Raw genomic sequence first — 21,966 nt, forward strand, 5'->3', positions numbered from 1 at the left:
GGAATGGAAAAAAAAAAAAGTTTAAAAGTATAAAACTGAGTCATGAGAATTTTACCTCCACTGCTGCTCTGCTTCTTCATGGTAGCAAAGATTTCTGAAATAATTTGCCAGTTTTTAATACAAAACCTTTCAAAAATGGGAATTATGATGAAAGAGAACTAATATCAGGAATTTGTCACAAAATAGGTTAATAAAGCATCACAAAATATATTAACACACCTGCCACTACATCTTGCTAGTGGTGTTTCTACAAATGATCACAAAACAAACATGAATTTGCCTGAAAAGTGCAACATATAGATCAGGTCTACTGTTTTGCATTAACTCTCAAGATCATGTCTAATTGAGAGGAATACAGGCCTATGCTGTGCTTAGGACCATCTGCATCCAAAGCTGTGATATAGAAAACTGATCTGTACCCAAGAGATTCACACACTAGTAATCGACAAAAAGAACCAGAGCCAGCTTTACATCTTGAGAAGAGCATGCTAAGGTTCAATATTTTAAACCTAGAGCCTTCTTCATCAAGTACTGGCAAAGCGGACAATTTTGTCCAAAGTCTAGCTGGCGGACTAAATTCAAAATATCATACTGCAAGTATGAAGTTCTGCCAACTCTTTCCCAGATGCAAAGATTGTTTTTAATTGTTTAGATGTCAACCAATTCATTCAGCTATACAAAATTTCAGAAAAGGACACAAATTGGAATAAAGTTTCGTTGTAATAATTTCTTGTGAATATTTTTTGCTTTCGTGTCATTTAGTCACACCATGAGAACAGGCCATGAATCCTTCATGAAGTCATGATGACATTGCCCCAGTGTTGCTGGCCCATTCAAGTCTGTCATCAACGCAAATCCCACAGGCACTTGTACGAAACCCTCATTAGTATGAAACTGGGCAATCTACAAGACGGGCCAAAGACAACATTACTGCATGAGAAGTGTGCAGAAAGATGCTTCACATTCTCAAAAATCAAATATAAAGACAATATGTGCTTTGCGCTGGGTGGTTGTTTGGGGAGGTACAATAAGTGTAACAAACTATTCCTGCAAAAGATTCTTAAAAATCTCTTTCCCACTCATCTGTCTCTGCATTATAAACTTGCACTATACTTCTGGAAGTTTAGGGTGTGTTGTGAATACATGTAGGATATTCACAAAGATGAAGACGTGATGACATTGCTCCAATGTTGTGGGTCCATTCAAGTCTGCCGTCAGTGCAAATCCCACAGGGACTTGTACAAAACCCTCATTAGTATGAAAAGTGGCAATCTACAAGAAGGGCCATAGACGACAATACTGCTTGAGAAGTGTGTAGAAAGATGCCTTTACATTCTCAAAAAGTGTGCTTTCATATCGTTGTGAACAAACCTTCAATCATGCATGCTTCAACAATAAAGACATAACATTATGGCTTTTCAATAAGACAAAGCCAATTATACCATTACTTTCACTTCAGTCCGGGTGGACGCTTAACCTTAAGCCTAAATAAACAGCAAATGCAATATGTGCTTAGCGCTGGGTGGTTGTTTGAGGAAGTACAATAGGTGTACAAGCTATTCCCGCAAAAGATTCTGGAAAATGAAGGTCTCTTTCCCACTCATCTGTCTCTGTATTATAAACTTGCACAATACTAGTGACGTTATTGAGGTGCCAGTTGTATCCTCCGACTATATAGATCTTTTTATCCAGGAGACAGCAGCCAGCCTCTGATTGACCAGCTCGCATCGGACTGACTGTTGTCCATTGATCGGTCTCTGGAACGTAATACTCTACAGCTAGCACATCAAAGCAGCGGTCAGCATGGTCCATTCTGCCACCGAGAGCATAAATACGGTTGTTCACACTGATCATAGCATGCAAGACTCTTGGCTCGTTCATGGGACACTTGAAATCCCACTGATCCGAGGTCGGATCATAGCAATGGAGAGTCTTCTTATCCTCCACAGACACCCCGTAACCTCCTGAGACGTAGAGTTTCTTGCCGCACGTCGCTCCGGCGTGACCCCAGATCCGCCTCTTGAGGGAATCCACACAAGTCCACTCGTTTTTCCTCGGACAATAGCACTCTACAGAGGACAAGCTGCCAGACCTGTTGCGTCCTCCGGTAGCGTAAAGTTGTCCATGCAATATGTTGAGCTGAAACTGAATGCGGCTCTCCTGCATGGATTGGATTCGAAGCCACTGGTTCAGATGGGGATCGTAGCGGAAGCAGATGTCGACTGCGCCCTCTCCACTGCGATACTGCAAATGCTGCCCACCCACGACGTACACAAAATTGTCGAGAACCGACACACACGCATGGCTGCATCCCATCTCCATTTCAGTCAACTCTTTGAACTGTCGCACCATGACGTCGGGCAGATAGTAGACTTTGCCGCTGACTGTCCGATCGTTGTCGGTGTAGGGCGTTCCACCGAACGTAATCAGCGAAATGACGTCTGAGCGAATGGAAGTTCGCGGTGATTGCATTTCGTGCTGTCGGAATGGAAGGATCTGATAATTGAAGGCCTCTAGGAGAAAGTGTCGACATTGCACATCCTCCACCATGATGTCGACAGTTTGGACGCTGTCCACAAGTTCAGACGAACGCATTAGCGGGAAGCGCACGTGGCAGAGCACTTCGCTGGCCGCCGCTCGTCTGGACGCGTCATGCTGCAGCCAGCGAATTGCCGCGTGGAACAAGTCGATCTCGCTACAGTTCTTCAATTTGTTGCTCTGAAGGAAGAAAACCAGTCGTTCCTTTGGAATGTGAAGGAAGTCATCCTCCTGAGCTATCTGCAGGAAATGACGGAATGTGAACGCATCGACCGACTGTTTAAGGGACGAGAGGCTAAAAGTAGTGGCCATCTGGCCGATGTTTAGACAAGTCTCAACGCTCATGGCCGATTTCAGGAACTCCTCACAAAGCTCCACCACAGGCACCATCTGCAGGAAGACGGCTGCACCAAGTACATCCTGAATACAGTCCAAGTCCAGAGTGACCTCAGAGCTGTAGGCGAAATCAATAATGTGCTTCAGTCCTCTGGCTGAAAGACCTTTTAGCTCGATGGTGTTCTGGTTTGACTCCTTCATTCCTCCAGTAAACATGGCTCTGTATGGATCAAGAAGAAAAGATTTCACACTTTTGTTCAAATGTGTGGCAAAAAGAGGGGATCTCCATACATTTAAGCTAAAGTGCAACAGTGACCCCTCACTTTTTAGCACCCTTGGTTCTGGAAATATTTTTCCCATTCATTTTCTACACAGGGATTTGAAAAAATCTTTAATAAAGAGTCTTGAACCAAAACAACATTACAAGCTTGACTAATGAGATCACAGAAGAGTCACAGTTCACAGAAGATGCGTTCGTCCATTTGTGTGTACAATCTCTGGCTGTTTAAGTGCTTATTGTTTTTTAATGGGTGATACATTTTCTGAGATATTAAGAAATATTGACTTTAAGCAAGAGCTGCTGATGAACGGAAGTAAACTATTAACCGTTTTATCAAAGTAAAAAAAAAAAAAAAAAAAAAAACAATTTAAGAAAAAGCTAGAAAGTAGGGATGTACCGAAATTATCGGCCGCAATTTCCGCAAATGGCATTTTCTTTTTTTGGCGAAAGAGAAAAGGGGCCGAAAATATATGGCATGCCACACCGTTCAGCAGTATTCAGCGCACAATAATAATATTAGATTGATATTTTAGATCAATATTAATACATTTTCTGTCCAATTTTATTGTTTGACTTTCAATAAAAGTGTGGTTATTTTATTGGCTTGTATTTTTTAAATTCAGTATCATTATTAAGTCTTACAAAATTATTTCATATTATTTAATAAAATAATAATGAAAAGCATTTTCGGATTCGCGGTTGCATCAGCAGCTCTTGCTTAAAGTACCTAATATGTTTGTGTTGAACATGAACGTTGAGAAGACAATGTTAGCGTTCATTCATTTTAATTGTAGAGGAATTAATTTTCATTTTGAGACTTTGTAAATAGTTACAGAGGAAAAACTAGTCATCATACACTAAACGACTGAGAATCACACACTACCAGAACAAACTCATGAAGAAACTTGTGCCTTTTTGCAAGGAGACACGACAAATGAAAACAATGCGTGTTCTAAAATAAACATGTATGACCTCCTCCAACTAGATGGATTCATAGTCTGAAGCTAAAAAATTGGAGTCCATGACCATCATATAATGGTGATATTCTATTAAATCAGTCAACTCAAATCTGCACACTGTCTTTTTTTTTTTTCCCCTAATGTTCTTTTTTTCCAACTTGTCATTTCAAGTCAACTCGTCATTTGAACTTAGGGCTAGTCATTAACCTTGTTAAACTTATTTTAACAATCTCGCCATTTGCAGCTCAGTTGGCTGGTGCTGACAAACAGTGCAATGTCTCACCTAAAGTAGTCACTGCAGGAGGCCAAAACCGCTTTGTGAACCTCAAACCGCTCGTTGTCAATGGCCAGAACCACATCCAGCAACTGACCTTGATCGCGCAGCACAGACAGTCCCCTCAGGAGAGTGTTGCTGTGGCTGGGGGCCGAGAAAGTACAACGGAGCGTGCTATTCTTGTTGTTAGCCATGCTGGAAGAAAGAGAGAATCAATTTATCTCTCACCACTCCCTGATCATTGTCTCTGGCTACAGAGTCAACGGAACTTCAGAAGTAGCTTGATGAATCTGCTGTATCCTGACGCTTCACCGATAGGTCTAGGTTTCTATACTGGTGCATCAACATGATCCCTGTAATGGCACCTACTTTTAAATTATTTAACAGAATGGATAAAGAGCCTATTTGGCTACAGAACACCTAAGCCTCACAAATATCAAGCATTAAGTGACCCAAACAATTACCAACGTCAAATGGTTCTTGTGATGACAGTGCATATGTTAAACACAAGTTAATTTGTCATTGATCCTAAACCTCATGTTCTGTTGAGACAGACTCTGCATACATCAATGTTTGGGTTCCTAGATGTTCCAATGCTATATATATACACAAATTCTGGTACTTTTATAGCCAACTAAATTATCTGCCTTAATTTAGATGAAGAATTTTTCAACCTTGTAATAAAAAGTAGGCATGTACTTTTCAGAAATGTGACTAATCCTAGTCTAATTTTTTTCTGTTTTGGATCAATCTGGCCCCAGAAAAACTGCATAATTTTAAATAAAAATACAGTATAATAAAAATGCTAGCATGTCACAAATTACTGCATGTATTCATGTTTCATATTTGGGACACAGTTTTTATTTAAAAACATTTAAACAATGTTGTCAAATTTAAATTTTATGTGTTCTCATGAGAGCATCAGTTTTAGGGTCATAAAAACCTTAAATGTGACCCTGGACCACAAAACCAGTCATAAGCGTCAATTTTTAAATTTTATACATCATCTGAAAGCTAAATAAATAAGCTTTCCATTGATGTATGGTTTGTTAGGATCGCACAATATTTGGCAAAGATACAACTATTTGAAAATCTGGAATCTGAGGGTGCAAAAAAAATCTAAGTATTGAGAAAATCATCTTTAAAGTTGTCCAACCAAAGTCCTTAGCAATGCATATTACTAATCAATAATTAAGTTTTGATAATTTACAAAATATCTTCATGGAACATGATCTTTACTTAATATCCTAATGATTTTTGGCATAAAAGAAAAATAAATAATTTTGACCCATACAATATATTTTTGGCTATTGCTACACATGTACCCGTGCTACTTATGACTGCTTTTGTGGTCCAGGGTCACAAATGAATTCTTAAAGATGTCTTAAATTTGGGATGGAAAAACAGGATACAGGCGATAATTTCAATAAATAAATGTGAGCAATGTCCAAATGCAGTGCTGTTGCGCATTCAATGGGCTCAGTTTCAGAGCATTTATGCAAACAGATTGTCATAAATAATCATCAGTAGATCCTAAGCAATGTTTACTTTATGGTGTTTATATTGTAATAGACTGTAGATGGTTGTAAGAGTGCTTATTTGTATCGCCCTTATCCTTCTGAATGAGCAGCTGGCAAAAGTAAAGCATACACATTTCACAAACAGTGTAACGTCACATTATTTCATCAATTCTCATTGCACCTCTAAAGTTGTTTATGCACTCCTTAATTTTTCAATCTAGGAGAACATGTGCTCCTTGGGAAAAAAAGCAAAGATTAAGCCCTCATGTTGTTAATTATGCTTTTTGGGCCCTGAATTCTACCAGACACCAGAAAGTATGTGAGGGTAAAAAGGTTCTTATAAACATTTTGAAAGGTGCACTCGGTATGTTTCTGTGTACATTTAGCGGACTCTTATACTAACAGTGGAATTTCACAGTGCAGCGGCTGTGACTGTTGTATATGTTCCTGCTCTGTGCTAGATTTGAAAAGAAGAAATGCTTTTTTTTGTGTGCAATAATGGTGCAAATGCTAGTAAACTGACTAACGTAAACCTTAGTAAATCTCATTTATTTAAATACTTTCCTTCCATAGGTTTTGTGTCTGAAATGGAAACTCCTACTAAGTATATATGCAATAAGGACAGCTGCAAAAATAACTGGCTTTTCCACTGTCCATGGCTTAAATTTTCCCCGTGTGTCTTTAGTAAATCCTGGCAGTATAGTTTTTAACACCAAAAGAGGGTTTGCACTGTTAAATCTGGCCCTGTAACAGAAATCAATAAACTTAATGTGAATTTTTGACCTCACAATATTATGCTGTACAGCATGAATAATAGATACTACATTAAACAGTGTTAATAAATTATTAGTTTTTCAAAGGTTCATTTTAAATGAGGGGTGTAGGTGATCTAGACGTAAATATAGGGCAAAGAAGTATGCACAACTACTGTACATATCCAACATTAACCATTATTAATAAATGCAAAAAATCTCTAAAATGATACAGATAAAAGGGCATTGTTACACAGCTGGCCATGATAGGAAGACCCTCTAAATGCAGAACAAAACCAGATTTTCTAGAAAAACGATCTAGAGCCTTCATCTAATGCTGGGGTACACTTTAACAAATTATTACTGTGTGCACCTTTATAATAATAATAATACTGTAGACAGCAAGACTGCAGAATAAAACAAATATTTGTTGTTTTCTTTCGTATTTTTATCTCTTAACCCTGTTGCATTTTAGGACAACCCTATGCATGCAACATCTGATGCTACATGCATTCCTACCTGCTTTGAGCTCGACTCGCACAGAACTCCACACCATCCGACTCCGCCATGCTCAGCGAGGATGAGGATGAGGAAGGTCATCATGTGTAGAAGCCCAAATTACCGCTAATCATGCTCAATCTTAATAAAATACGAAATACAAGACGCGGCAGTGACAAATAAACAAACAACCAACATCACACTTACAGTTTCGAGTGCATAGATGGCTACGAGACAGTGAGAGCATTAGAAAGGAAAGTAATGATTTCTAGCCCATTAATACTGTACGGCCTGTAGTCGAGGACAGTCCAGGTGCTGCTGACAGAGCTCAGCTCGAGCTTACCTGCGCGCGCCTCTCACCCTCTCTGCGCGATCTTCTTCTTCTTGGTTTTTAACGGCGGCTGGCAACCAACGTGAATTGGTGCACTACCGCCACCTTCTTCTTCTTCTTCTTCTTCTTATATTTTTACGGCGGTTGGCATCCAGCGTACTGGTGCATTACCGCCACCTTCTGCTCCGGAGTGTGGATCAGAAAATAGGTTTACAGACTAAATCACCCATTCTCCCACCTTTATCCCGGCACTATCTCTTCTTCGAACTCTATTAGCACTGTTTCACTGTCCTTTACCACTCCATCCCTTGTTGATTTCATTCTTTGAACATTTACAACTTTTGCTCCCTTGATATTCCTCTTTATTTCCTCCACTGTTACACTCATTGATACCCCTGTAATCACTCCTATCGTTCCACTTTTTGTTCTTATTCCCACCCTTTCCATACTTTCCACCTTACATTTTGCGATTTCCTTCATTTTTAGAGCTTTCTCCATTTGCCCTGCATCGGCACATCTAACCAGTAAGTTACCATCATTAAGGATTTTCGCGAACTCTATCTCCCCTATTTTATTTGCCAGAGTTGTGGTTAACACAAATGGGCTGACTTTCTTCATGATCTCCTGACTCTTTCCATTGAACCTAATTACGACCTCATACTTCTCCTTTATTTCTTTCTGAAAAGTTTCCCCTCTGTCATCATCATTTTCAGACTCCTCTCCCTTGTCACTTCTTACTCTTTTATTCCTTTTATCACTCAACCGACCCCTCCTTTCCCCTCCACTTCCTTCGTACATATCTTCATTATAATCCATTTCCCCCCACCTACCTACCTCCAATCCATTCACGGAGCAGTCGTGCTCAACCGCCTGTACTTTCCGATAAATATGATGATCCGTTTCCAAAAATTTCCTGTTAAAGTCCTAAACTGCTTTGTGCTTTCGTCGAACAAACAAAAACCAGCCACCACGCTCACTGATCCACGCTCAGTCCGCTTCGGCGAGATCGTCACAAGTCGAGCTCCGACCACTTACGACACTTACGGAACGTCCACCGCCACCTTCTGGGTGTGGAACAGCGTTTTATATTCTATTTAGTGCTGTCAAACGATTAATCACGATTAATCACATTCAAAATAAAAGTTTTTGTTTACATAATATATGTGTGTGTACTGACAAATATACACAGTACACACACACTTATATTATGCAAACAAAAACTTTATTTTAAATACGATTAATCGCGATTAATCATTTATTTATTATAATTATTTATTTAGTCATTTAGCAGACGCTTTAAAAGCGACTTACAAATGAGGACAACAGAAGCAATCAATTGTAGTATTAAAACAACTAAAAACAGATCCAAAACTAAAAGCTAAAACTTTATAAATACTACTTATACACATTTTAAAAATAAAGAAATTAAATAAAAATGACAAATGCACACAACAAAATTTCAAAACTTAACATTTAAATGAAAAAAAAAAAAAAAGCTAAAAACAATTAGGAAACAATAGGAAAGAGGAGAAATAAAAAGCGATACTTATTATTATTATAAAAATTATAATTTGACAGCACTAATTCTATTTATCAGTCCCGTCTCTCAAAAAAAAAATCAAAGACTTTACTAGTTGTTTCAACTGACCATTTTATTAAAACCTTAATTCTTGAATTCCATTTTTCTTTATTTCTTCTTTCATTTTTTCCCCTTTCTAGTTCTAGTACACAAGGTCTCCCTATTATTTTAAGTGTGCTATTTAAATTTGAATGCCCTAACATTATTCTGTCATAAATAAGTTCTTCTTTCCTTGATTTACCTATAAACTTTAGATTTTGATTTACTACCATTTTCCCCATTGTTCCACTTTACTTGCCATTCTTCAGTCACTAACTCCATATTAAAACCTTAATCTCTGATTTACTTAATGGAACTTGTATCTCTATTGTCTCTCTCTGTAAAGTTTGTTTTGCTAATTTATCCACTTCCTCATTTCCCCTTTGTTCCTATGTGTGCCAGGACCCATACAAAACTGTATCATTTTTAACAATTCAATGTATTTGTAAGATGCTAAATAAAATATCTTGGTGCCTATATTTAAAAGATCTCAAACTCTTTAAGACTGAAACTGAATCAGAACAAGGTTTATGTTCCTCTACCCACTGCAATGCCGAAAGTATTGCTTTCATTTCTACCGTATAAACTGCCAAATGATTTGAAGTTCGCTTTACTCACGGTCACCGGCTCCTTCTCATTACGTCTGCCCCCAAATGAAACAACTAATCAGAACAAAGCACATGTAATAATCTACAGATGTTTATATGTAGGGAATAAAGTAGCCAGGCTGGTTAGCCGCAGTGTTTTATATCATATATAACCTCAAAAAGCGCAGCTCTTGACTATATATATATATATGTGTGTGTGTATATATATATGTAAGGGGCGTGGTCTTTTCCCTTTTCCGCACGTCATCACATGACGTCTAATTCACGCGGCCGTCAAAGGTTCGCACGAGGGTTTTGTTATCAACCTTAAACGGACGTTTAACGGCACTCAAAGCAACATTAATACACTGATTTATGTTTTGGATATTTGGTTTTTAAATAGCCCGGTGGAAAATGGCCACTTTTGAGTCTCTTGGCCTGTCTGAGTGGTTGATCCAGCAGTGTAAGCAGATGGGAATCAGCCGACCGACCCCAGTTCAGGAGAAATGCATTCCTGCCATATCGGAAGGTAAAGATCTATATCTGCTTTACATAATCACAGTAAAACTAATAAAATGACAATTTCACTTTCATAAATAGGCTTTGCATAGATATTTATTTTAGTATCACATTTAAACACTTTTTTTGCCGGATACGAGAGCATATGTAAGTTATTTTACTCAGTGGGTGGCATGACAATGAAACGTAAAAAAAAAAGTATTTATTACTGTTTAATATTGTCTGTTTCATATTGTCTTAATATTGCCTTTTTAAATAAACTACTACATAAGTAATAATAACTATTATTATTATTATTATTCCATTATGTTATATATATACAAAGCTCATTCGCTTTTTTAAATCAATGAGTGATTAATAGTAAATAGTACAAAATAAAGAGTTATTTATTTTGAATGAGACTGTTGTGCTTCTGGTCGCAAAAGTTAACATGTATTGTGATCATGTTGATGTGAGACAGAGCAATCTCATTAATGAATAATATATATATATATATATGTATGTATATGTATGTATATATGTATGTATATGTATGTATATATGTATGTGTATATATATGTATGTATATATGTGTGTATATATGTATATATATGTACCAGATGCATCTGTATTATGATGGATTTTTACTTTCTTTTATAGACCTCGATGTAAAAATTTGTTTACATGAAAGTTGACTCATTTAGGTCATTCTAATATTTAATAACGCATTGTTAAAATCAAAAATTGCAACTGTGTTATTTAATGAGCTAACATGAACTAAGGGTTGTATTTTTGTTTTATTTTTACAAAGATTAATAACTTCTGTAGCAAATGTAGCTATTGCTCGTTGTGAATGTTAATGCATTAACTAAGGTTAACTAATGAGGTCTTAAAGTGATACCTATTATATACCTATACCTATAGTGATACCTTTATACATTTTTTTTGTGTGTTCTTTATTGTATTTAAATGTTCAGTTATTTTTGTTATAAGAAAAAAGTTAGGATTTTTACTTTCTTTTATAGACCTCGATGTAAAAATTTGTTTACATGAAAGTTGACTCAGAATGCGTAAACAATACTCTATTTAGACACTTTAAACTAGTAATGTGACTGACTGATGAAGTTAAATGTTGTGTAAATTGTGATTGTACTGTCACCTGTCATCAGAACATTGTATATGTGATCAATTAATCGCAACATGAAAATTTGATACCGGCATATCCCTAATATATACATATTGCTGCCATTCACACAGGTCGGGATTGCATGGGCTGTGCAAAAACTGGAAGTGGAAAAACGGCAGCATTTGTTCTCCCAGTGCTGCAGAAGTTGTCTGAGGACCCTTATGGTGTTTTCTGTTTGGTGTTAACACCCACAAGGTTTACTTTTTTTATTATTTATAAAGCCACATTTGAATCTTCATTTTCATGTAGATATTTCAAAATGATGTTTTTGTCTGTTTTTTGTCCAGAGAGCTTGCTTACCAGATCGCAGAACAGTTCCGAGCGTTAGGGAAGCCACTAGGCTTAAAAGATTGTATCATTGTGGGAGGAATGGGTAAGATAACATTCAAAGCTTTACTCGGTCATCATTTAGGGCTCATTTATTTATAAGAATATATATGCATATTTAAGATTAGAATGCATATTTATTAGGAAACACGCTTTATTTGTTTCTTTTTCTTTCATTAGACATGGTCACTCAGGGCTTGGAGTTGTCAAAAAAGCCACATGTTGTTGTGGCCACACCGGGACGACTTGCTGATCACATCCGAAGCTCTGACACAATTAGCCTGAACAGAATCCAGTTTCTAGTAAGACTCTGATGCATGTTTTTTCTAATGTTTATTTTAAAGCAATTTTCATCAAACTCTTGCATGTTTCTCGGCAGATCCTGGATGAAGCCGACCGTCTTTTAGAGCAAGGCTGCACAGATTTCACTAAAGATCTAGAGGTCATCCTCAGTGCTGTGCCCGCAAAACGCCAGACGCTGCTGTTCAGCGCCACGCTCACGGACACGCTGCAGCAGCTGCAGGGCATCGCCTTGAACAGACCCTTCTTCTGGGAGCACAAATCAGAGTAAGTCTGGAGAATATGTCGAATATGCTTCCTTGACAGAAATTGTGATTTTTAGGCCAGAAATTCAGCTCTGGCATATACAACTGGTAGCTGTAATTATATAAATATAAGCTTGATATGATTAGGCAAAGTGTATTTCAAATGGATGACATACAGATGAGTGTCTTCTGGGGGTTTGTTAGACTTGTCTTTTGAAATGTTAATGAAATTAGTCGTAGCACACATCTCTAGTAGAAAACAAGATTTCTTCCTGTTGCACACTTCAAGCATGCAATGTGACGTAATGCATTGCACATTTATTAGTTGACAGACATTCAACTAAATGTGCAGTAGGGACACTGACATTCCATTTTGTAATGTAAATGTATAGTAAAAGCATCCTTGCTGAATAAAAGTGTTAATTGTATGTATGTATGCAATTACTTTGGCTGTTCTCAAAATTCGGAGTAAAGGCCTGTTCACAGCAGGGACAATAAATACAATGATAATGTTTTAAAAATCATTCTAATTCTGTGAGAATTCTATAGGAATGTTAATTCCACTACTATAACAATAATGACACAGAAGAACAGTATCATTGGAATCACTTTCAGAGTGATTTATTTCAGCTGATGAATGATAAAAAAAATATTGACAGCCAATCAGAATCCACCACCCTATCATAGACATGAAAGCTGTTTTGACAAAGGCCTAATATTATTTTTATGTCACATGGCTCTCTCTCTTTCTGTCAGAGTGCAGACGGTCGAAGAACTGGATCAGAGATTCATCCTCACTCCTGAGAAAGTCAAAGATGCTTACCTGGTCCATCTCATCCAAAAGTTCCAGGATGAACATGATGATTGGTCTATCATGATATTCACTAACACATGCAAGTAGGTTTTCAGTTTCAGAAAAAACATTGCAGGGTTAATAAATTCTAATTAAGACAAATCCCTTTTATAACCCTTCCATCATTCACTGCGTGTGCAGTGGGCATTAATGATAACTCAAATTAGGCAGCTTGTTCACTAAATGACGTAACGGACAAATCCCATAGAGTTACGTTAACCCTCATACTGCATTCAAAATCTGTATACGATTTTTGCATTCCAGGTCCATTTGGACCAGAAGGATCATTTTTCAGCTTATTAGCAGCTTCTCATTAATGAGTGAATGTGAATTTTTTTTTATTTATGTTATTACCATGTTCAATAATGATGAGATTATTTGAATATATCATTGTGTTAAATTTATAAGAACCTATAATCTGGGAATTACCAGTATTAACCCCATTGGAATGAATGGAATTTAATAAAATTCCATGTCTTTATAACTCAGGGTTGCTCAAAAACAGTCCAAAATGATGAAACCTACATATTTATTTCGAACAAAAACAATTACTCCGAAAAGTTTTCAAACAAAATACATTTATTTTACTTGCTTAAATGTTCAGTTTCAGATGAAAAAAGTGATTCATTTTTCATAACGTGACGGTTTGTCAGTAGGTGTAAGAAATGTAACGAAATTCATTCCCAAAATCGTGTGAGATATGGGGAAAAGGCTAAATATGTTTTACAAGAGTTTTTTTTTTTTTTTACACTAATTTAATTTCATAGATAATTTAACATTATTTTGGAGACCTAATGGTACTCCATCCATGTACCCTTTTTAATGGTTAATATCTCTTAGAAAATAATTGTAAATAAAAAAAAATTGTGTATTTTGAGTCTGAAAACACTTGCTACAATTTGTTCCCTTACAAAAAAACGATGCTGTTTTTAGAAATATTCATGTATCTCACAACAACATTTTCATATGAATATGTAAAAATATATTACAGATATTGTTAACGTAATTGTGTAACGTTTACGAATGTTCCAGGAACTGTCAGATACTATCAATGATGCTGCGCCAATTCAATTTCCCAACCATCTCCCTGCACTCAATGATGAAGCAGGTAAGTGACATGCTACATAGTTAAAATTGATTCTCACTCAGCGCCTAATGTCTATACTAATGGTTTTTATGCTCTTCCATCTTCAGAGACAGCGTTTTGCCAACCTTGCAAAGTTCAAGTCTAACGTCTTTAAAATTCTCATAGCCACAGATGTTGCTGCAAGGTACAGAGAAAACACTTCTCTTCGCCATCTCTTTGCCATTGTCTAATTCTCTCCACTTTCATGTATCTGTTCTTGTCTAAAGGGGTTTGGATATTCCTACGGTGCACGTTGTTATCAATCACAACACACCGGGTTTGCCAAAAATCTACATCCACCGAGTGGGACGAACCGCTCGAGCTGGTGAGTTTAGAGCTCTGTTAACAGTGAGGTATGAAGAGTTAGCTGTAAGAAACAAGAGAGGTTTCGTTAGTATTCGTATTACTGTTAAAATAGTATTTTTTTGATCAATTATGCAGTCCTGTTTTCACTTCATAAATGTCACTAGTAGGCTGGAACACTAAATTGTCAAATCCACATTCAGAACTGTTTTATGATGTCCTTTTTGTTTTGTCAAGGCCGAAATGGTGTAGCAATCACACTAGTCACACAGTATGACATCCATCTCATCAATGCCATTGAGGAACAGATCCGTAAGTTCAAACCTAAATCCTAAAAAGGGCACTTTTAAATCTAATTATATTCTGTATTGTGATAAAAGCACCGTAAATGCTTTTACGAAATTTCTTGCTGTAAGTGTACTTTCGCTTGAATACTGTTTTGTGTGTTTAGAGGCGAAACTAAAAGCGTTTGCTGTTGAAGAGAAAGAGGTGTTGGAAGATCCTCACGCAAGTCAATGTAACAAGACGACAGTGTGAAATTGTGAGAGAAGACTTTTTCAGTGTACAAATATGTATATATATTTTATATATAACACGCTGGCAAAATCTTACATTTGTTAATTCTGTTACAGAGACTGGAATCCACTGATTTTGATGAGAAAAAGAAGATAAACAAAAGGAAGCAAATGATTCTGGAGGGAAAAGTGAGTCGTTTTATTGTAAATGCATGATTTAAACATACAGGTGCATCTCAATAAATTAGAATGTCGTGGAAAAGTTCATTTATTTCAGTAATTCAACTCAAATTGTGAAACTCGTGTATTAAATAAATTCAATGCACACAGACTGAAGTAGTTTAAGTCTTTGGTTCTTTTAATTGTGATGATTTTGGCTCACATTTAACAAAAACCCACCAATTCACAACAAATTGAACTTTTCCACGACATTCTAATTTATTGAGATGCACCTGTATTACACTGTCAGAAAAGGTTATAGACTATCAGGAAAAAAATCAGGATTTTATGATGTGCTATGTGGTGTATACTGTATATTATAATAATAAAACGCATTATTTTTATTTAATTTATTATTATTACTATTTTATTTTATTTACTTGTTTTTTTGACCGCACACCTTCCAGGATCCAGATTTGGAAGAAAAAAGGAGAAACGAACAAGAAAAGATCAGAAGAAAAAAAAAGAAACGGAACAAAAAAAGAGCCGCAAAAACGACAGCAGTGGACTCTTGAAGTGTTGATATTGTACATTCAGATGTGTGTAAATAACGTAAATGTGCTATAATTCAATGTATAAAATAATATCTGTGATCAGTATTCCAAAATAAACCGCATTTTATGAGCGACGTTGAGTGTGTTCCTAAATGAATAATAATAATATATATATATATATATATAAACTGTAGAGAGAGAGAGAGAGATAGTTAGTCAGTCAACATTTGAAGTGGATCAAAAAAGTTCATCAAAGTTGTCCTAAGACATGAACGCATTTTGGTTTTAGATTTTAGGACAACTTTGATGAAAGGTTTTGATCCACTTCAAATGTTGACTAGTATATATAGATATATCACGATGCAAAAACGGCAGAAAATGTTTAACAGTGGGACTTTTATTTTGATAACTTCCGCTTTCACCTGGAAGTACAACAGTAAACGTTTTGTAGACTACCTTGTGTTGCGAAGTAGATTCAGAAGAAACCTTCGTGATTTAAGAATTTAGTCGATTAAATCTTTATTAGGGATTTAAAAAGACTGATCAGTCGCTCAGCTGACATGGTAAGCGACGTCTATAAACTCGCAGGCTAGTTAAACTGAAGCTCAGTTGCTGTGTTGAGTAGAGAAGTTGTAGCTCAGGTTACCGGTGGCTACCTCCCATTAAAAAGATAGGTAACGTTAGCACAAATCGATACCGAAAAATGCTACCTATCAGATTGTGCTACCAGCATCTTATTCATGTGGGTTGAGGCTTTTTTAAATGTCCATACCTACTCCTACCCTAAACCTAAACTTGCCCTTAAAACAATGCAAATACATTTTTGGTAGCACAATCTGATAGGTAGCATGTTTAGTCGGTACACCGGACTGCATTGCTAATATACTTAAAGGGATAGTTCACCCAAAAATGAAAATTCTGTCATCATGTACTCACCCTCATGTCGTTCCAAACCTGTATGAGTTGCTTTCTCTGTAAACGTTTCGTATTTAAACAAACGTGTTTTGTACATAGACGTGGAATTTTAGATTAATAAGCCAATTGTTTCTTCATTTAAAAATAAAACCCGTTACAAATCACTACAGACACATGCAATGCACTTTTGTAGTAAACAGATTTTGGGCTTTCATTGGCCAGTGCCGACAAAGTGCACTTTATTGTCAGCCAAACAGAAGCACATAGTCTCTGGACTAAATATAACACTTTTATTTTAAACAATATTTACTCGCATCACTAAGCAATATTTGAGAATGGAATGACAACAATTATACTATTAATATATGATTAATTCTAGTCTAATTGCTGTTCTTGTGTTTCTTGAGTGCAATCTTTGTAAGTGTTTTTAAAATCTTTATTCAGTAATCCCGAGTACACCTCATTCAGAGCACTAAAGAGAGTTTTCATGCGCTTTTATGTCAAATACTGTAAGCATCACCACCTTTACTGGTTCATTTGATTTCTTCTTCTCTCCTAGCTCCCGTTATCTTTACTGAAGACAGCACAGAACCACCCGATGGTGAGTATGAGGCAGCTCACGTCGCCTGCGCACAGTTAAAGGAATAGTTTGCAGAACAGATCTGGAGAAATTTCACATTATCACTGGCTCAGCAGTGGATCATCTGCAGTGAATGGGTGCCGTCAGAATGAGAGTCCAAACAGCTGATAAAAAATATCACAATAATCCACACGTAGAATAACAAATAAGTTAGTCTGCTTTTGTTTTCAGCTGGTGGAGTTAAAGAATGGTGAGACGTACAACGGCCATCTGGTCAGCTGTGACAACTGGATGAACATCAACTTGAGAGAAGTCATTTGCACTTCACGGGTAAATAAAACCTCTTTCCTCGAGATGAAGTGTTCTTCGGAATATTTGAAACAATTTTGATCGCATAAACATGATTGAGCCGTTATGGGTCAATGTGTCTGTGCTGGAATGTAATGGTTGTTTCTGCCTGCTCTGATTTGCAGGATGGAGATAAATTTTGGAGGATGCCGGAATGCTACATCAGAGGAAGCACCATTAAATACTTACGAATCCCTGATGAGATCATAGATATGGTGAAAGAGGAAGTACTGTCGAAGGGACGTGGCCGGGGGGGCATGCAGCAGAACAAACCACAGGGAAAGGGCAGAGGAGGCGGACCTGGAAGAGGTGGTGGAGCCGGCAGAGGTTAGACACATTTCAGAGCCCTTGTTAAAGGAATAGTGTGACAAAAGTTTCATTTATGGGTGAACTTAAAGGGAAAGTTCACCCAAAAATGAAAATTCTTCACCCTCAAGTTGTTCTAAACCTGTATGAGTGTCTTTTTTTTTTTTTTGAGCACAAAAGAAGATACTTTGAAGGATGTTTGTAACCAAACAGTTGACGGTAGCCATTGGCTTGCGTAGTATGGAAGAAAATACTATGGAAGTCAATGGCTACCATTAAGTATCAATCCCACTTTTGGAGCATAGACTCCAGAATGACATTCCCAACTTGTAAGTTGTAAATCTTGAATGCTTTGGAGCACAGACAAGTATGGTCTCGTTTGAAAGCTGACAATAGTCTTCCAAAGAAAAGAAGAAAGTTACAGAAATGTTATATTTAATGTAAAATATATCTTTTAAAATATGTTGGACTCTAAAACTGCTAGAAAATCAAAGCTATAAAACTAAACAAGCTGTGTTCCAAATTTGAGGTTGATATCTCAAAAAAAAAAAAAAGAAAAGAAAAGAAAAAAAAAAAGCTTTTAGTAATATTTTGTTTGGGCACAGTACCAAACTTTTCCACTAGATGTCTGCCAAGGTCAGTCGGTGATCCATATAAGGACGTGAACAATATTTTTTCATATTTTCACACAATCTATGAAGTAGACATACTATTTAGAAGAAGTATGAGCAGTATTGTATTTAAATTCAACCTCTAACAAACAAACAAACTTAAAACATTTGCATGTAACAGTTTATGTTGGAGACATGTTGCTTTGTAAATCTTACTTTCAACATTTTCAGTAAAAAAAAAAATAGAATGGATGTTGCCTTTTGAACACTTTGCATGAAAAATAATCATGGTTTACCAATTTTTCACATGATCGCACATTTATCTTGATTTCATAATAAAAGTCTGAACAGCGCTTAAAGTTTTGCTGCATGCTCTTGTAAAAAATTAATAAATAATTTTTGCTATATAATTTCTTTTAATGTATGAAATGTTGCAGTCACAGTTTTTGAAATGCATACACACAGTTGACATGCTTCTTTTATTTTTCTTTTGAGGTGTTTTTGGTGGCCGTGGCAGAGGCATGATGGGAACTGGCCATGGACAACAACAAGACAAAAAGCCTGGAAAACCACAAGGTGTCAAAAACCAACACTAGATATATCTCCTCATGTGTTAGTTTGTTTTACTCCCTTTAGACACAAGAGAGCACCTTTTCAGGTCTCTTGACATTCACACATTAACATCATAAGGTTGAGTATTTTCTTTTAGAGACTCATTTACAAGCCTCAGTTAGTGCATCAAACTGTGCTCAACAACTTTTTACACTGAGTTTGTTGTAAAAGCCCTTAATGGAAAAACACATGTGAATTTTTACAGTCTGTCGCATACTTTTTCTCATACTGTCTCATCTACTTTCTCAGTTTGATCATCAACCAGAAAGAGTGAGCTTAATTTGAAATGGGCGTCCTGGATTTCTGTAAAGATTTTAATTTGGACAAGTGGATGTCAAGATGCTCTTCCATTTTCTCCAAATAGTTTTTATTTTCTGTTGTCTCACATTTTGGTGCATGTTTTCACATTGCTGTTTTAAGTTTTTTTGTTTTGTTTTTGTGCTTTAAAATACAACCATGGTGTAACTTGACTTGTGTATAGTGCACTTGTGAATAAATCTTTTTTGTTAAATATCGCAATTGCTGTGAATTTCTGTGTGAGCACTCTTTTACATCTAAAGAAATGGAAACAAGTTGCATGTATTAAACATTCAGTAAAGTCTTCGGTAACTTCAGTCTTTACAGATCTCCAAACCTACGCTCTTGAACGTAAATTTAGACTGTCTTTGGGAAGTCAACATAAAAATGGCTTGCCGAGAGTCATCTCTGCATTACAACGGATAGTTCATTCATTCAAAACTGAAAATTGTCATCCCTTAGTCACCTTCAAGTTGTTCCAAAATTGTATGCAATTGCAAAACTGGATAAAAATAGGTTCTAAGAGACGTCAATTGTTTTATAAACCTTTTTTCTCTGCAATTTTATATATATTTTAACTGTGGCTCGAACCAATACAGCATAACTTCAGAAATATGATTACCCTCAGCATTTTTCCTTCCAGCCAATCAGTGGCGTTTTCTTGCATGGACCTTACGTAGCTGACTGTTACCATGACAACAGCTGATTCAGCCTTCGTCCTAACACGATTTTCCAGTGGGAGTGCTGCTATTTTTAGGCCAACGCCAATAGTTTGAGTCTTTAGTTCCCTCTTGTGGTTGTTTTGTCAATGAAACCGCATAGAGAGTTATTCATTTTCGATGAAAAGCCAATAGACCTTAGTCAGGATAGCGCCACATTTTAGCGCCCTTTTTACGGGAATGAAAACGAGGATGTGACGTATAGAACTACAGAGCGTTCAATGCAACGTAACGTTAACTTGTCAACTGACGAAACGTCTTTTAAAAAACTTTCACTAAAAAAACTCCATAAAACAGTTTTAAAAGTTGTGAGTTGTTAATATTACGTGATCTAGAACCTTTCCTCACAGCCTCGTTTCCATCCGCGTTAAATTCAATATGGCGTCTAAAACAAACTCCGAAAAACAGGCAAAAAAATGCAACACAGTCCCAAGTAAACAGCACAAACTTTTATTTTTTATAAGTTCAGTCATTTTCACAACATAGACAGTTGATTTGGTAAATTTCACCACTGGACACTAACACCAAACCCCTTATTGTAAGTACAGTACATTTACTACTGCATATTAGTGTTTTTTCCTTGTACATTACACTCGATTATCAGAAGAAGAAAAAAAAATCACAATGGAAAGCATGAATAAAAACAATTATAGATAAAAATGTAGGAAATGGAGAACAAACTCTTAGTCACGATAAACTGATCTGAACGTCGAGCGGATACCTTACATGGTGAGCTGTGATGTTAATAAAGATCCAAACTCATTATCTTCTCATTTCTGATATGCATGGGGCTCACTAAGGTCCTCTATCTACTGTATATCATCTGCTTATTAGGCCAAAATGGGACCCACCTACAAACAACTCGTCCCAGGCCTCATGGATGTAGCAATGGTTCTGCTGACATCTATATCATTATAATTTTTTTTTTCTCAGTTTGAAATAACGAACAGCATTTGCCATTTTTTTGCCAGCTTTTGAATTTCAGCAAACCTGCTCCACAGTAGACGTCACAGTCAGTCTATCTGCCTGCTTTGGTTTACAACAGTACTTTGCGACTAGGATTTAAACCACTTACTCAAACAATCACATTTCCATTCCCTCCTACGAAAATGTTCTGTTAACAGAATGATAAATAATCTGCAACACATGAAAAGGTATTTTCTTCAATATTGCTCTGTAATAAAGTGACACATTCATTCACAAGCAGGCATACACAACAGCAGGCAAAGAACATCCTTTAAATCCTCTTTATATATATATATATATATTTGCTAATATCACCTAGATTTTTTAAAGACCATAAATCGATACAACACAGTCCACACATAAAACCAAAGACTCAAATGTATTTACAGTAAGTTTTCACTAAAGGAAAACAGAATAGCAAAGGAAAGATGCAGGAATAATCAGGGAGGATCTTGCACATGTAAACATTAATACTTAACATGGGCATTTTTTTGCAAACTGATTTTTGCATTATAGTTGCAGGCCTGGTAGCCACATCAAATCTTTCACAGGACACGCCAGTCCAAAAAGTCATCATGGGAAATGCCAGTCAAAATCTCAGTAACTTTTGCTAATTTTTGAGCGCGTATAAGAGTATTGTTGATAGTAAGTATGTCGAGCTTATGGCTCTGCTGCTATAATGAAATAAGCAACAGCATGGCCGCAAATCAAACTCGGATTTGACTAGAAATACACTTGACTAGACCTAACGAAGCATTGAGAAAGGAATCCTACCACTATTTGCCTAAATGGCTTTATTTCCTTCCATGCAAATTTACATTAAGGAATGTTTGTGTATGATATCTGGCTTTCA

The 21,966-nt window shown here is 36.5% G+C and overlaps 3 protein-coding genes and 1 long non-coding RNA gene across 5 annotated transcripts in view; 2 read left to right on the forward strand and 2 right to left on the reverse strand.

Annotated features, from left to right (window-relative positions):
- LOC107747098 (uncharacterized) overlaps positions 1 to 19,206 on the reverse strand; it is a 20,655-nt gene extending 1,449 nt beyond the window's left edge. The window contains exons 1-2 of the long non-coding RNA XR_001640763.1: positions 19,196 to 19,206; positions 9,397 to 9,402 (exon numbers count right to left, since the gene is read on the reverse strand). This is a non-coding gene — a long non-coding RNA (uncharacterized LOC107747098). The remainder of the gene's footprint in view (positions 1 to 9,396; positions 9,403 to 19,195) is intronic.
- On the reverse strand, positions 7 to 7,570 carry klhl26 (kelch-like family member 26). The gene is made up of 4 exons (XM_016561477.1): positions 7,501 to 7,570; positions 7,179 to 7,298; positions 4,397 to 4,582; positions 7 to 3,094 (listed from the first exon to the last, which is right to left on the reverse strand). Exons 2-4 carry the CDS (start codon positions 7,226 to 7,228, stop codon positions 1,513 to 1,515), a joined length of 1,818 nt encoding a protein of 605 aa, XP_016416963.1. The 5' UTR covers positions 7,229 to 7,298; positions 7,501 to 7,570; the 3' UTR covers positions 7 to 1,512.
- LOC107747066 (probable ATP-dependent RNA helicase DDX49) lies at positions 9,982 to 15,888 on the forward strand. Its single transcript, XM_016561488.1, is given in 14 exon segments — positions 9,982 to 10,222; positions 11,449 to 11,572; positions 11,665 to 11,750; positions 11,885 to 12,006; positions 12,084 to 12,271; positions 13,006 to 13,146; positions 14,135 to 14,210; positions 14,297 to 14,373; positions 14,456 to 14,553; positions 14,769 to 14,843; positions 14,983 to 15,026; positions 15,028 to 15,072; positions 15,164 to 15,235; positions 15,673 to 15,888. Coding segments are annotated over 14 exon segments (1,371 nt in total). The 5' UTR covers positions 9,982 to 10,107; the 3' UTR covers positions 15,781 to 15,888.
- On the forward strand, positions 16,160 to 19,665 carry LOC107747083 (U6 snRNA-associated Sm-like protein LSm4). Of its 2 annotated transcripts, XM_016561517.1 has the most exons (6): positions 16,160 to 16,322; positions 17,234 to 17,275; positions 17,486 to 17,584; positions 17,728 to 17,929; positions 19,015 to 19,095; positions 19,381 to 19,661. In XM_016561517.1, exons 1-6 carry the CDS (start codon positions 16,320 to 16,322, stop codon positions 19,383 to 19,385), a joined length of 432 nt encoding a protein of 143 aa, XP_016417003.1. In that variant the 5' UTR covers positions 16,160 to 16,319; the 3' UTR covers positions 19,386 to 19,661. The 2 variants fall into 2 exon arrangements, with proteins under 2 accessions (XP_016417003.1, XP_016416995.1); XM_016561509.1 differs by having other exon boundaries at positions 19,015 to 19,665.
- The last annotated feature ends 2,301 nt before the right edge of the window (positions 19,666 to 21,966 follow it).

This window comes from Sinocyclocheilus rhinocerous, unplaced genomic scaffold, assembly GCF_001515625.1.
Source record: "Sinocyclocheilus rhinocerous isolate Xijiao unplaced genomic scaffold, SAMN03320098_v1.1 scaffold671, whole genome shotgun sequence".
In the NCBI taxonomy this organism is placed as follows: domain Eukaryota; kingdom Metazoa; phylum Chordata; class Actinopteri; order Cypriniformes; family Cyprinidae; genus Sinocyclocheilus; species Sinocyclocheilus rhinocerous.